Source organism: Hippoglossus stenolepis, chromosome 10 (assembly GCF_022539355.2).
Source record: "Hippoglossus stenolepis isolate QCI-W04-F060 chromosome 10, HSTE1.2, whole genome shotgun sequence".
Classification (NCBI taxonomy): domain Eukaryota; kingdom Metazoa; phylum Chordata; class Actinopteri; order Pleuronectiformes; family Pleuronectidae; genus Hippoglossus; species Hippoglossus stenolepis.
The window spans coordinates 23,960,510-23,976,252 of NC_061492.1; the positions used below are offsets into that span (position 1 = coordinate 23,960,510).

A 15,743-nucleotide genomic window follows, 5' to 3' on the forward strand; every position below is an offset into this window, starting at 1 on the left:
AATTGCTTGTTCATAGCCCCTGTGATTTATTTTCCCATTACAGCATATTAAATGTAATGTGACTAAATGGTTTTAGCGGTTAGCTGGGATGAGGTTGAATTGTGTTGCTGTTTTAAACAAATGATTATGGCGACTGCCCCTTTCACTGGACAGCAGCTATAAGCAGTCATACGAGGGTCTGCCTCTGCTCCTGGACTGACCTACAACACTAAATCACTGCAGCCTCACTCCCACCAGGAACTGTTAGTAAAATAAAATAAATGACTCATTAATTCTCTCTTTCTAAATGATCAGACTGAAGTGTTTCCTCCTTCAGATGTTAGACTTCAAAGGGGGGGAAGTCACGGGTTCCACCCGATTGCCTGGATTTCTGTGTTAATTCGTAATTACTCAGTTGTAATTAAGATTGAACAGGAGGCTTTTCAAAGGGAGGGGAGCTGCAGCAGTGATGTCAGCAGTGCAAAGGCAATTATGGGAAAGAAACAGATAGTTCAGCTCCACTCGAGGTGTAAAAGGATTTGTCAGATTGAAGGCTGAGCAGATAGGAAATGTGCAGTGGGATGCCACATGTGTTTGAGGGCTACACTGACTGCATTGTTCCTTCCTTTATAAAGTCAAGTTTTTCCTGCAGGCACCAGGAAAGGAAATGTTTATCTCTTTTGAAACTTGAATGCTGGATGTGTTACTGTGTTGACTGAATCACCAGTGTGTGCAGATAAATGCAGACTATAAGGAAACAGAAGGCCCCAGAGTGTTCCTGCTTGACATTTCTGCTGAATGCTGTTTACAAGTTAAAACCTTTCTTTTTTAGAATCACCACGACAGCTGCCTGCATGATGGACCTGCGCAGATACCCACTGGATGAGCAGAACTGCACTTTGGAGATAGAGAGCTGTAAGTGCCACAGAGTTTGTGTGTGTTTGTGCCTGAAGAGTCAACGCCTTTTAATTCTGGTGCTTTTTGACTTCTGACTGACGTCATGGGAATAAACATAAAGTCATGTGAGAATCAGCTTTATTCGCCAAGTATGTGTACATATACTAGGAAATATATCTCTCAGATTCTTTGAGATTGATGGATTTAAGGTAGTTTAGCTTTTAAATTCCTGCAAAAAAGGACCTATCATAAAATAATGTGTTCACTCTGAGACAAATTGATACTGGACAAAGACCCAAGTTTTCTCCATCTGGTTGTTTGGTCTTCAGTGGACTGACACGGCAGAGTTTGTTTGACCTGCACCAAACATGTAAAGTGAGAATGTCACCTTCCAAACGCTACAAAATCTTCTGACGTCACGGCGTGACTTTTTACATATTGTTTAACAAGTTTGTGACTTATAGATTTAAGGAACCATTGAAATTTGTTCAGTTAGAACTCAAACTTTCAACCCACTAAGGGGGAAAAAACGAATATATTGTTTGTGGTCATTTCACTAATATGTATTTAGTCAAGAAATAACCCTAACACCTAAAGCCCGTTGGTACATTTCTGTTTCTGGACACTTCGAAGATTCTTCCTTTAAAGGAAGGTTAAAGTATAAAGCAGTGTGATAACCGTTCTCTCCTCCAGCCATGGAGGAGTATCAAAAACATTCCCAGCAATCAAGGGAGATATATCCTCCTTCCTCCTGTTCTGGACTTGCCCCATGGTTCCCATTCCACACGGACCTATCCTGAATACATTCAGGGATCCTAATCCGGTTCCTGATCCACTTCATATGGATCTTTTTCAACAGAAATGAGCAGCTGTTCTACTCAGAGCTCCTCACCCTGAGCTCAGCCAACCTGCAATGGACATTCATTGTCACCACATGGAATGATACTCACATTTTTTCAGTCACTATAACCAAAGCTAGTGAGCATAGGTGAGGGTTGAGATGACGGCTGACACTGTCATGCACTTGTAGAAAGACAATGTAGAAAGATTTTTAATAAACATTTAAATGAATACTCAACTGGAATATGTTTGGAGTATTAATACTCACCACCTATCCTAGAAAGGTGGTTCCATCTGAATGTAAAAATTATCAACGCACTCTTGCAGCGATAATAATTTCAATCCTCACTCTTCCAATAAACCACTAAATGCACCACTTCAGACAGAGCTTCAGTGCTGTAGCGTGACATGAATAGTGAATCAGTGTAGGGGAGAAACTGTCTGGGACATACTGAACATACAAATCAGTGGGAAAGAAATGTTATATGCCTGTATGTCTCTGACTTGCCCACAAAGGAACAACATATTTCAGACTGTTAAGTTTAAAAGATACATGACTATAACGCAAAGTATTTATTTAATACGAATTTGAACCGTGCTATATCTGGGGTCTAGCGGTAACATCGCGTGGAAGTTGGAAACCACGGTGACCTGATACGCTTCACCAATTGAATCTTTGTGTTTTAATATGATTACTAACACGGAGCTTAAGTGCACAAACTAATCAGCCACGTTGGGGTTGTTAAATTCCACCTCCCTGTTAATAACTTTAAATGATCCTCTTCCATATATCTCTGCACTCAGGTCATGCTTCACTTTACACCAACTAATGCAAACTGGCATTTCTCCTTAAGTGTGTGCTGCAGGTAAATTATGGATGCTACCTACATGTACATTTGAAGCCCCCTCACTGTATATGCACAGAAAGAGTAGGGGCTCAGTTGAAAGAGAGTGTGTGCCAGTCTTCAGGTGTATGACATCTGAATTGTGATAAAGTATAACACTGTATTCAGTGAAACCATGGAAATTCATTTTTCCAAAGACATTTTAAGAGCAAAGAATCTGCACTTTAGCACTGATCATCACTATAGGACTCCGTTTCTACATGGATCCACTTAAATGTGAAGGGGTCTCTGATACTATGATTAATGAGTCTGCTAAGATTAAGACCTAAATCAGGCAGGTAGAGTTATGAGCTCAGCTTAAAGGTGAAGATCGATGGCATCTTGGCTAATTTTGGTAGATTTGGTTACTCTATGCTCACACAAATATACGATGGTCATTATTCCAAGCTGAGTATTATTGATAAAGAACAAGAAGGGAAGATGTTGTTAAAAGTACATTTTCAAAAACAAATGTACGCTTAGCAGAAAAATATAGTAAACTGTCCAAATTCTGACTGCATTAATATCTGCTATTGTTAGGAATGACAGATAATTCCTTGAGCTAAACAGTAACATGTCTAATGATTTAGATTGTTTTTTTTTACCGTCACATTTAAAAATCCCATCTTGTGTCAGATTTGAAGGTCTTCTCACATAAATTAAGTGGATGAAAAAAGAACAGATGGCAAAATCATAATGAATCCCTCCTAATAATGAGAAGAAGCTAATTCCCTTAAATCCTGCTGCTGTCTTTAGATAAGATGGAGGATCTGAAGAGAGAGACACTAGCTGGTCCAATTAAATTCTTCTAATTACTGAAAGGGCAGCAGGCCCTGCTCCACTATGGCGTTGGCTGTAGCCATAACCCAGAGACCTGTCAGAAAAAGTAAAGGAAATGCTGTCTCTCTCTTTGCTGCTCTGTAAAACTCTCCCTAATGATTTAAATAGTCTTTATTGTGAAGATGTTTATTATTCTGCTCCTCTTAAAGATATTGCTGTGACACTTCCTAAAGATTATGTCATCTTTAAGAGTGGACCAAGAGTAATTCACTGTTTTAACTAATATTCAATCAAACTATATTTCAATACAGAACTTGTAGTCAAGTATTGATTGTTGCTCCCTTTTTAATATATTGTTCCCGGCACTTTTTGATTGGTACTTAATTTACAGTTGCATTATTGCAGTGGACAAATACATCATGAAATCTTTTCGGTAGAATTGCGTGTCCACGTCGTAATGTTACTTAACTGGACCTAAACACAGGGAACATGCTGTGCACATAGTTATGGTTTCCCTGTTCAAATGAATGGCCATGACCCTCCTAGTTGACCACAGAACATGGGGGGGTGCAGGATCCTCCCCACAGTGAAGGCTAGATGAGTGTTCAGAAGGACCAGGAGGTGGTGGTGCAGAAACATCAGACAGGCAGCTCATACATGTAGTCAAGTGTGAACAGAAAGATTTGTAACTCTATTGTCTATTTCTTAGTAGAACATTATCTTGGGATACGGATACGAAGGAAGGAAACAGGGGGTCTATGCTAATGTTTGGAGTGGTGTAAATGTCTGGACCTGGTTTGCAACAGTGCTGCTCTAGCGCACCTCATTAAATGTTAGCAACCACTGACCAAATCTTCCAGTCCCGGCACATCCACCTCGTTTTCTTCTCAGATGCGCACCGGGTTAGAAATGTTGCACAGGTTGCTTTTGTTAAATGGGGACACTAAAGAAATCCTCAAAAGCTTGAGGCCAAAAAAAGGAGGAGAGTGACAGTTCTAACTGATGTTATGTGGGGGGCTATTATTTATGCAAGGAGTATCATACCACACAAAGAGGAACCATGCACCTGTATGTGATGTGAATGGACAGATTAATTCTGTGGCTAATGCATCTTTAATATAGTCCTCTATGGTGTCTGGGGCAGAGAGAGAAGAGAGACGGCCTCATGGTGGACAAGAGCCAGAAAGGACCTCAGTTAAACAGCTGGGCTATAGTGGTGGAATGTGGCTACACAACCTCTGCTCAGCATCTTTTTGCAAATCTTGGTATATACCGATAGAAAACAAGACAGGTCAACAGAAAATGGACGTCTGCACTGTTCATTGGAGAAACTCTTTTTAGCAGGAGTCCTCCTGGGTAGAGTGATGGTCCCTGCACATGCATTAGAGATAAACCATCGAGCAGCAGCTTTTAGAATGCAACATCTGTAGCCTTAGGATACAGGGTTTCAATATGTAACTAATGCTCTTGACCTTCAAGAGAAATGTACCTTGTGAGAAAATGCTTTTGAGTTCCAAGTTTAAAATGGCAGGTGTGAAAGCACTACCTCATCAAAGTGGGATGGCATTCTGGTCATATATACACTGTATTGTGCCTGGGTCCCAATGTGCTGGTCCATGTATTTTAGATGAAGCTGAACTTGTTGTGTTCCCCTGCCTCACTTAGATGGATACACCACGGACGACATCGAGTTCTACTGGCAGGGCGGAAGCAACGCAGGCTCTGTGACCGGGGTGGAGAACATTGAGCTACCCCAGTTCTCCATCATAGACTACCAGACCCTCTCCAAGAAGGCTGTGTTTGCCACAGGTAACAGTCGTATCTGTTCAAGCCCAATGTCATTGTATATACTGTGCTGAGCTGTAGTCAGTCAGTCTCGCCTGTGTTCACTGAATCTCCACATCTCACACAATATAGCCAGTAGGCCATGGTGCCTAAAAGCTGCTACCTCACTCCTCTGTTGCTTTTTTAAACAACAATGTTAACAATTTGAAGGTGTTATTATCCTAAAACTGAAATTCCCTGTACTATAATTAGTATGGTATGATTATGGTAAATTAATCTTGTACTTTAGACACTGGGTTCACCCAGACACGTACGACATAGGTGTTTGTTTGCTGTTCAAAATGAAGGCAACAGTATTAAACTGTAGGTGAGGACAGCAATGACAGAGTCTCACCTCAGGAGCTTGGGACTTGGTTATGTATGTAACCACCAACATTAACGGAAAAGGGGATAAATAGGTTCCCATTGAGCACCATGCAAGTGTTAATTTAAAATGTGTGTCAAATTTGCATGAATGAATCTGAATATAATAATATTAGCAACTGAATTTGGTAGCCCTAGCTTGTAGCCCCATCCCTATCTTCTTGAGTTTGAGTAGCAGCTGGTCAGAGGATCTGAGAGTCGTAGGAGTGGAAAGGGGCACAGGATCTCAAACATGTTATATGGGGGCCAGTCCATTTGAACCTCTAAAAACAAATACATTTAGTAATATTCCTAAGCGGAAAGTAACACAGTTCACGGCAGCTGTGATATGTTTGTCATATGTCAACACAGGGTCAAATATGCCACCAAGATTATTAATCTGGTAAGTACGCGTAAGTATTATTCTCTATGGAGAGAGAGAACAAACAAAACAACATCTGTTTTACTCTTGTATAAATTAAGGCAGTTTTTTGCCATCCAGACTTTTAGTTACTGGAGACAGTCACGAAGAGACTTAACTGCGTTGTTGTAGTTTTCATTGTCAGCGGGCTCTAAAGTACTAAAGGGAGGTAAAGCTTAGTGTCGTCTGCGTAGGAGTGGTATGAGATATTGTACTTCTGGTAATTGGGACCTGAAGGTAGCCCTATAGAATAGAGTTTGACTGAATGTTACCTAGAAATAAAAATCATTAACATATGAGACTCAGGAACCATATTGTTTTTGAAAAGTTAGATTAAAACTAACTCTATATGTAACTAAAAATTGATATTTTTAGTTTGATTATATATACTGATATGCCGGCAAGTGGCGGTGGTGTTTCTATTACAATCATTTAATGTACAACATGTCAGATATTATTCCTGAGGGAAGGGACACACATGAACCTCATTTACTGTAAGTGTGTCGACTGATCAAACCAAGTTGGACAAGGTCTGTTTCAGTCTGGTTCAGTTAGTATTGATAGTCGGTAGATAAAATCATAGTGTGTGATATGTGAAGACTTATCTTCAGCCTTCAGATGCCATCACTGTTTGTGGTTTTCTCTCCGCTGGCTATAATTGACTCAGAATACTCAGTTCAGAAAATAAAGAAATACATAACTAGCATGCATATTGCTTGGGGAGAAGGACCCTCCAGATTCAATGTGTTCAGTGGATTAGGTTCATCTCAGGATCTCAACCCAGGATGTCTAATCTATACCTCCTCATCTCATTGATGACCCACACTGTTTTTGAAGTTTCGAACATGGTGGGGTCATTCCACGTTCAAGGTCGGATCTTAATTTTGGTTCCCAAGCAGATTATCCACTACAGGGTCCAGTGTAGTAGCATTCAGGGTTGGGTTGTTGGCCCCACCCCCAACCCCCTACCTGGAGGACAAGGTGAGGATTTTGCTTGGTAAGATCTAACTATATAAGCCCCCGCTAATATAGTTATTGTTTGAGCACATGGATCCAAGGATACAGCACAGGTTAAAACCGGTGCACACAGAGCCTATGCATTCTGTGATCAGTCCTGCATTTCACTCTATGGTAAAAAAAAGTGAACAGAGGGATTCAAGTACAACACCCGGGATGTGAAGTGTTTCAGTGAGACACTTCACTTCAGTAAAAAAAGGAATTCCTATAAAGCAAAAGTCAGTGGATTAATAAAATGTTGCGTCATTGTCGCACTTTTATTTGTTGAGGAAACATTCACTTTTAGAAAACTAGGTTAAACTCTGTTCTTTATTTTCACAGCAGAGATCCAGGTCTCCACTGATGTGTTGATGACTGATAAATTAACCACATTTAGTGTAAAGACAACGCTGGTGCTCTGTGTCAGTGAAACCTCTTTTTTAAGTCTCTTTTTCCTCTGTTATCTGCGTTATGTGTTTTATGACATCATCGTCGCTATATATTCACTGCATCTTTAAATTCACTATATTATAACTATAATATAAGTGTGCAGCTTTTCTTTGATTTTGCTCAATTTAATGTAGCTATGTGTACATTTTAGTAAATATTGCAAGACTAACAACTTGAACAGCTGGTTCTTCTTCAGCTTTTTTTTCCAAGGCTGGAAGATTGCTCAGACTCTTCCTCCTATTCTATATTCACTCAAAGCAAACTCAACTACTGTCTTCCACAGGCTCATATCCACGTCTGTCCCTGAGTTTTAAGCTGAAGAGGAACATTGGCTATTTCATCCTACAAACCTACATGCCTTCCACCCTGATCACCATCCTGTCCTGGGTCTCCTTCTGGATCAACTATGATGCCTCGGCGGCCAGAGTGGCCTTAGGTCAGTGACCTTTTTATTTCTTCACAGATCAGCTGCAAGGTTTGTGAGTGGAGTGGCTGTACATCAAATTTCTCCAGTTCTCCAGGTTTGATTGGTGCCTCCCCCAACTGTAAGTTTGGAGCTTTCCAAAGATGTTCAGTTGCATTAAGATCAGGACTCAGAGGAAGCCTCTTCAGAGTACTCCAATGTGCCAGGACTCATGAATGAATCAGAGCTCTGTGACAGTATGGTTAGCTCCAGAATGCTTTTAGAACCTTCTGATTTCATTGATCCCTGCACAGTTTCAAGGCTCCCTGTGCCAGACACAGCAAAGAGACAACATAAAACTGAGCCTCCTCCATGTCTCACAGTGGGGGTGGAGCTATTTTCTCTAAAGCTTCATTTTCTTCTTCTGTGAACATCGAGCTGCAGGGACTTTGCCAAAAAGCTCTATTTTTAAAATTCTGTTTTATCTAGTCACAGGGACATGAAACCGTCTGGAGTTCCTTTAGCCTTTATCTTGACTTGGATTGGCTATTATTTTATTCCCTGTCTCTTCTTTTTCATGTCCATGTTCAGTGTGGTGCACACAATAATACCAGAATGAGTATGGGCTCAGATTATGCTCAAAAAGATTTTAAGGTTGTAAAGCCAAATTCTAAATAATGGACAAAAATAGGTTGTTATTAGTGCATATCTGTGCATGTAGTATGTAGTTGTGAATCATCCCTTGTAAACCTGTAAAATAAACTTGCACGAGAGATTTAAGTCTTACACGTGGAGAAAACATTTACTGTGCAGAAATATTTGCATCTGAGTGAATATGTAGGAAATATTTATATTCATGAAAATAAGGTGAACGTGAATATGAATACAAGAAACCCAAAGACAACGTGAAAAATAAATGTTTTTTTTAACAAACGTATACAAAGCCGACGTTTTTACACTGGAATCTGCACAATGACAATTCAATCACAAACCAGAGTCCAATGAGGAGGTAGAGTGACAATAACTTGAATGAATATGATTTATGTAGCGAAATGCTGATGCTATCCTGCTACCTTTATGACACTAAAATTCAACATAGAATCTTTTTTTACTACATGCTTCCTCTGACATTCTAAAAAAAGTCAAACTTTTTATGTGGAATATCTTAAAGCAACCTGTGACACCTGAAGGTTGAAATTTTAACCATCCAGAGAAATATCAACATCTACACAAATACAACATTACATTAATACGACTGAAAGGACTCTGGTGGATTTAGTATCAAATGTGGCCTGTCAACACTTTAGACTACCCAGCTCTAACCACAAAGTCAATCCTGAATTCAAATTGCAATCGGGGCAAGGGGAGCCTTCTGGGTCAGCTGGCCTGCTACAACAGCCTGAGTTACTGAGGCGACAAGGACACATCAAGTTAATGGCCAAACCATTTCAGTTTTTATAACAGCAATAAGTCTCCCATTACTGGAGTCGTGTCTGTATGTGAGCCAGAGGTGAGTCCGAGCACAGCACAGCTACATAATTACTCCCACTTTGGTAGATTTTACAGGAATCTACTCTCCAATGTGAAGCAGTCGTCATCCGTGATAGTACAGTACATACAAACTGTTTAAGTGAAGGCAAAGGGTAAGAAAAGCTTGACTCAGCCCAAATTTCACATAGCCAATAAATTGATTTTAACACATAATTATACATGGACAATCAATTGCAAACTACACAGGATTTGGCTCAACTTTGTGTTGGAGACCTGCTCACCCATACGAACCTTCAAGCATAGACACAACCCAACATGTGCTTTACATGGTGTATAGCACGATTTTGGACATGCAATGTCCTCATACACTGTCACAGCTATTTGTAGCTTCTCACATCTTCTTTAGTGTTCCTTCATAATCACCATCTCCATCCCATGACACATACAGCAGTATCTGGTCAGTATCTGGTCAGTATCTGGTCAGTATCTGGTCAGTATCTGGTCAGTATTTGGGCAGTTCCAAATTGGTTGAACTATGAGCTTAAAATGGGTTAAAAAAATTACAGTTTCTACAGCAGTCTTAATTTACAACCCTTTTCACTAGATTTCGCCATTTTTAGACTTTTTAAAGATTTCTTGTTTGGGAGAGAGCAGTGTGTCCATTGGACCAATCAGCAGTCAGACGATTGCATGGCGTTGTACCTTGAATCTGGTGGAGTTTAGGGGTTACAGCCCCTAATGCTCCTACTATCACAGGGATCACATTACATTTCACCTTCCACATCTGTTCTAGCTGTTCTTACAGCCCTTGGTACTTCTCAATCTTCTCATGCTCCTTTTTCCTGATGTTACTATCCGCTGGGATTGCCGATTGCCATGAAGATGGCAATCTTCAAAGAACAGAAGATTGCCATCTTCTGTTCTTTGTCCTCCACCACTATGTCTGGTTGGTTAGCCAGCAGCTGTTCAGTAGTCTGGAATCTGAAGTCCCACAGGATCTCAGCTCTGTTGTTCTCAACCCCCTCCGGTGGTATGTCCCATCAGGACCTGGGCACCTCTAATCCATACTCGGCGCAGATGTTCCTGTACACTAACCCAACCACTTGGTTATGCCTCTCAGTGTAAGCTGTGCCTGCCTGCATCTGACACCCTGCTACTTTGTGCTGGTCTGTCTCAGGGGCATCTTTATATATATATATACACAAGTTTATTTAAATATAAATCATAGAAACTTGACAATTACGTTAAAGAACATTTTTTGTGAGTATTTTACATCAAAGTCACTCCTTTTGGATGGAGTGTGGATCATTCCACACTTGGGGTGGTTACATAAATAAGATTATCTCACATGACCCATCACGAAACTGCAGTAGACCATTTGTTAGTATAGCTAATATCATAATTGGCAATTGTGTTTGGTTCTCATCTGGTAATCCTGTGAAAACAATGATTAATAAGAATACTTTGCTAAAGTGTATGATTTCAATCACTGGAGTGACTAAACTCTGTCCATCTACATGTAGAGCTCCTCCGCTCCCTTGTCTAGTTACCAGTGGCTGCCCGCATTCGCTTCAAGACACTAGTACTTGCGTACTGTTACGGTTCGGGCCCAGTCTACAACAGGACATGATTAAACCTTACACCCCAGCCCGTCCAATCCGCTCTGCATCGACCAATCGGCTTGCTGCTCCTCTTTCACTGTGAGGGACAACTAGCCACTCAAAAAAAATCATGACTGTTTGCTGTCCTGCCTCACAAATGGTGGAACGAGCTCCAGATTGACATCAGGACAGCAGAAAGTCTCCACATCTTCCTTCGCAGACTAAAGACACATCTCTTCCAACTACACCTTGGTTAAGAAGATGATGTCTAATACGTCTACTATGGTGTTTATATAAATAATATAAAAAATATATATATATATTATTTTGATATGATATGGCATATGAAAGTATCTTAGGAACGTAGGAATCACATAATCGGATGCCCATATTCATGGTGGATATGACTATGGGCAATAAATTATTCTTTATGCCCATATTCTTTCAACCATTTCTGTTCATATCTGAGGAGTATAACATATCAATGCAGCCTTTGATCATATGGTCATAGATGGGAATATCCATCTCTCTCATATTTACAGTAAAGTTCATTGCTTTGCAAAACCTAGTAAACCTAAGGTCAGTAGATTCTAAGGTAAGCACTGATGTTCTGGTAATGAGGGCATTAGAGATGGCTGATGATCTTTGACTTTCAGAAGCACCTATGGGTGTAGGACGTTCCACGATGCCATCCCTTGCACTTATCAAAGGTATCACTAGAGATGGACTGGAGAAGTACTTCACTACATAAAGGACAGACACTCTCCAGAGCCTTCTAAGGGAAGTGCTCAAATGCCAAGCTTACTCAAGGAGTGAGTCCATGCCTCTGAATGCCACAAAATTGTTGTGGTCCACTCTAACCTTGAAACAATATAACTTCTGTTTTAAATTGAGTGTAATGGTGACCTGCTCCCCCCTGACCCTCAGTATGACTCTAATTAGAGTTTTGTTGAGGTTACTTTTACTCAGGAGTATGTCGGTCAATAATTCTCCTTGGTAATGGCCTCAGAAATAAATTCTTCCCATTTTTTGACAGTGATATGAATTGTTAATTATTAATGCCTATTTTTAACCTTGCTGAAGTCCTGGAGCTGACTCCAGAATTTCTTGTCTTGTGAATGTCCTTTTGCAGAAAGTAAAAAATGCTTCTTCATGTCTGGCCTCTTTCTGAATGGGCACTCATCAACAGACAGGGTTGGCTTTGTCATTGTTTGGTGTTTTTGGAATATACCATTCTTTAGACAATCTGAGCTTCTGTTAAAAGAGATGAGATGGGTCTGAAACATGATAGTGGGCTGGAGCACATTACCTCTCTAGGCAAGGGGAGGCAAGAAATCTAAAAAGGCAGGAATGAGTCACGCAGAGGAACATACAAATAGGCAGAAAAGGCTGGAAAGCTCCAGCTTATAGCATGTCAGACAATCTGGTGAGGAATGAAAGGAACTGTGACTGATAGATGGAATGGGAAACAGTTGAGAAGGTGAGTGACAATGGGTGGAACACTTGGTAACTTCTGGGGAAGTAAGTCTGACTCTGGAATGAGAAGACAGTTGTGGCTGAGGGGTAGAGCGGTCATCCTCCCAGTCTTCCCCATCTATAGAAAAGAAGTGCTGCTCATAGATGCACTGTATGAATGGGTGTGTGAATGGGTGAATGGTAGAAACTGTACTGTAAAGCACTTTGAGTGGTCATCAAGACTAGAGAAGTGCTAGATAAATAGAGACCATTTACCATTTAAAACAGGGGAAATGCAGGCAGGAATAAATTAATGAAATACAAGAAACAAAGGATGTCCTCTTCTTGCTGTCAGAAGGTTGCCATCATGTTTTCTATAGTGTATGTGCGGAACGTGCCCACACAAGCATATCACATTGACCTTGTGATGACAATGTTACAGTAATGTGCTGATATTTATCAGCTAATGTTAACCATGGTCATCATTTCATCATGTTGGCATGCTAACATTTCTTAATGAGCACGGAACACAAAGTACAGATGAGGGTATGGTATTTAGTCATAAGCAAACATATTGGACATTATGTTAATAGCATGAGATGAAAAGTCATGCATCATCAAGTCCATCGTATTCTTTGAAGATGTATTTCAGTCTGAACCAAAAATGTTCATACTGATGATGGAATTAGAATACAAATTGCCAACATCATTAGGAAATATAACCTGGGGATGTTCAATGTTTGTACCAAATTTCATGAGAGTCCAAAGAGCAGTACTTGAGGCATTTACTTCAAAACCAAAAAGTCTTAACCAGGTACATGACGCTCTACAAGAGAAGTCATAGGGTAACCAAAGTTAGCATGCATCCCTTGAATAGATGTACATAATTTCATGCCAATAAACCCCATTTGTGTCCAATATCCCTAGTGCCATGCAAACATAGAATGGAAATGTAAGACTGTTATTGTCATTGTCATCTTTTAAAGCACAAAGTTTCAGGCAAGTAGAGCTAACGGTGTTGTCAGTTACCAGTTGCTGTTACTAAAAGTCCCCAGTCTAACTGTTTCTACCCACCACATCTGCTTGTCTGCAGGTATAACCACGGTGCTGACCATGACCACTATCAATACCCACCTAAGGGAGACGCTGCCGAAGATCCCTTATGTCAAGGCCATTGACATTTTTCTCATGGGCTGCTTTGTCTTTGTCTTTCTGGCATTGCTGGAGTATGCCTTTGTCAACTACATCTTCTTTGGCCGTGGTCCTCACTTGCAGAAGAAGGTAGCAGAAAAGGCTGCCAAAACCAACAATGAGAATAGGAGCAGAATGGAGAGCAACAAAGTGCAGGTGGGGAGAATATATTGTGCAGTTGTCATATTTTTTTGTTGACGTAGAGGCCTGACACACAGACCAAGCTGAGCTGGCCCTCAGGTGCTGTTGGCCGATTGTTACAATGCTGATTGCTGTGTAAGGCTAATAATACCTTTTTACTCTACTTGTGGATAAGTTTCATTTACTCACCAAAGATGAAAGGAAAACTTTATACTGTAAATTATATTTAAACTCCAAAGTCTTTTGGATTAATGCAGCTCTATACTCTTTAATGAGACACCTAGTATTCTTCAAACCAACCTAATTGGAAAACCTATCGTTTGACCACAGGTAAACGCAAAAGTGCTTATACCAGATGTGTTCATATTCAGGGGTAGACTGTCTCCTCAGTCAAAAAGTGACACAAGTGATTGTATTGAGAAATGTATAAAGACTGCAAAAATAATAAAGAATTAAAGATGTGTTTATCCAAAACTGTATCCAGTGCACACTTTTATAACCGGGGCAGTTGCATTCAGAGCTTTTATGCTGGTGCTGAAATGTGCATCAGTGAAAACGATATTGACCCCGCTGTCGCTGCTGTACAAAAAATAAATCTTTAAATACAGACCCCTTATCTCTTACCTGAATGGGGCAGTCCAAGACATGATAGAGTTCACCTAAATAAAATGCTGCATGTAATTAGGGAGACAGCTTTTTTTTTATTTCTGTGTATTTGGATATTGTTTACAAAACAAATTTAGTAAAGTATGGCAACTTCCCTCAGGTTGATGCTCATGGCAACATCCTCCTGACCAACCTAACCAGTGAGATGAGTGGAGCAGATATGATGGGAGTTCTCCACGACCCTCGGGCTACCATGTTCTCTTACGACAGTGCCAGCATACAGTACCGCAAGCCCATGACCAGCCGAGACCTGTACGGACGACCGGCCATTGATCGGCCAATGGGCCATAAGAAGGGCCGCTTGAGGAGAAGGGCCTCACAGCTCAAAGTCAAGATCCCTGACCTAACGGATGTCAATGCCATAGACAAGTGGTCCCGTGTTGTCTTCCCAATCGCATTCACCTTCTTCAACCTGGTCTACTGGCTTTACTACGTCCACTAGGGTGGCAGTAGTGAGCCTGTGTGGCAACACCACTACTAGTGAATTGTTAGAAAAGCTACCTAGGTCTTGTACAGCAATGAAAATAATCCATTTATATAAATACTGTTTTGGAAAGAGTAGTACTGGGTGACTTTACAATGTAAATACAATTTAAAACAGAGGTATAATATAAAACAGAGATATAATTTATAAAAATCTACTATCACTTTTACTGTAGTCATCCAAACAAAATAGATATAGATATAAATATTAGACACACTAGAGGTATGGTATTTCTAAGTCCAAAGTTGCCAAAAAGACATTGGTGACCCCAACATTATGGGTAATGGTCTTTCATTTGTTCTCTTTTTCTTACCTTCTTTTATCTCACATTTTGCATGTGAATGCAACACAACATTTAATTTGCTTAAAGGTGAAAAAAAATAACAAGATAAAGAAGCCCAGTGCAAAAACAGCGGGTAACTAAAGAAGTGTCCACTTGATTTTGTGATTGAACCTCAGCCAGCTATTAAATAGGAGATGTTTGGGTGAATGCCATCATAATAAGGTAATCTTCATTCGGTTTAAGCTCAGTAACCTGACTGGGGTAATGTTTGTGGAGTTGGGGATGTACCATTGTGTTGAGATCCTTCTCTGACAGCCATTGTGACCTAATAAACATGTTACCTTTGCTTTTCATGATTGACATGATTTTGTTAGGATTGTGCCAAGTGCATGTGCATTTATCTGCTTTCGCACTGCAAACCAAATTCAGTTCCCTTCATATCTATTAAAAAAGCTTTGCATGGCTCTACTAGGCCCTTTATTATAATCATTATACTGTATGCTTTTGAACAATCATTGCATTTAAGATAAGCACAGGGCAGATATTAATTGGAACTCACACTAATCTCTCAAACGTAAAAATTGTAGTCAGATT

General features: G+C 40.2%; 1 protein-coding gene across 1 annotated transcript in view; it reads left to right on the plus strand.

Annotated features, from left to right (window-relative positions):
• The window catches only part of gabrb1 (gamma-aminobutyric acid type A receptor subunit beta1), a 52,651-nt gene extending 37,151 nt beyond the window's left edge, over nucleotides 1-15,500 (plus strand). The window contains exons 5-9 of the mRNA XM_035167582.2: nucleotides 812-894; nucleotides 5,046-5,189; nucleotides 7,718-7,870; nucleotides 13,478-13,731; nucleotides 14,483-15,500. Coding sequence (XP_035023473.1) covers nucleotides 812-894; nucleotides 5,046-5,189; nucleotides 7,718-7,870; nucleotides 13,478-13,731; nucleotides 14,483-14,824 — 976 coding nt within the window. The 3' untranslated portion in view covers nucleotides 14,825-15,500. The remainder of the gene's footprint in view (nucleotides 1-811; nucleotides 895-5,045; nucleotides 5,190-7,717; nucleotides 7,871-13,477; nucleotides 13,732-14,482) is intronic.
• The last annotated feature ends 243 nt before the right edge of the window (nucleotides 15,501-15,743 follow it).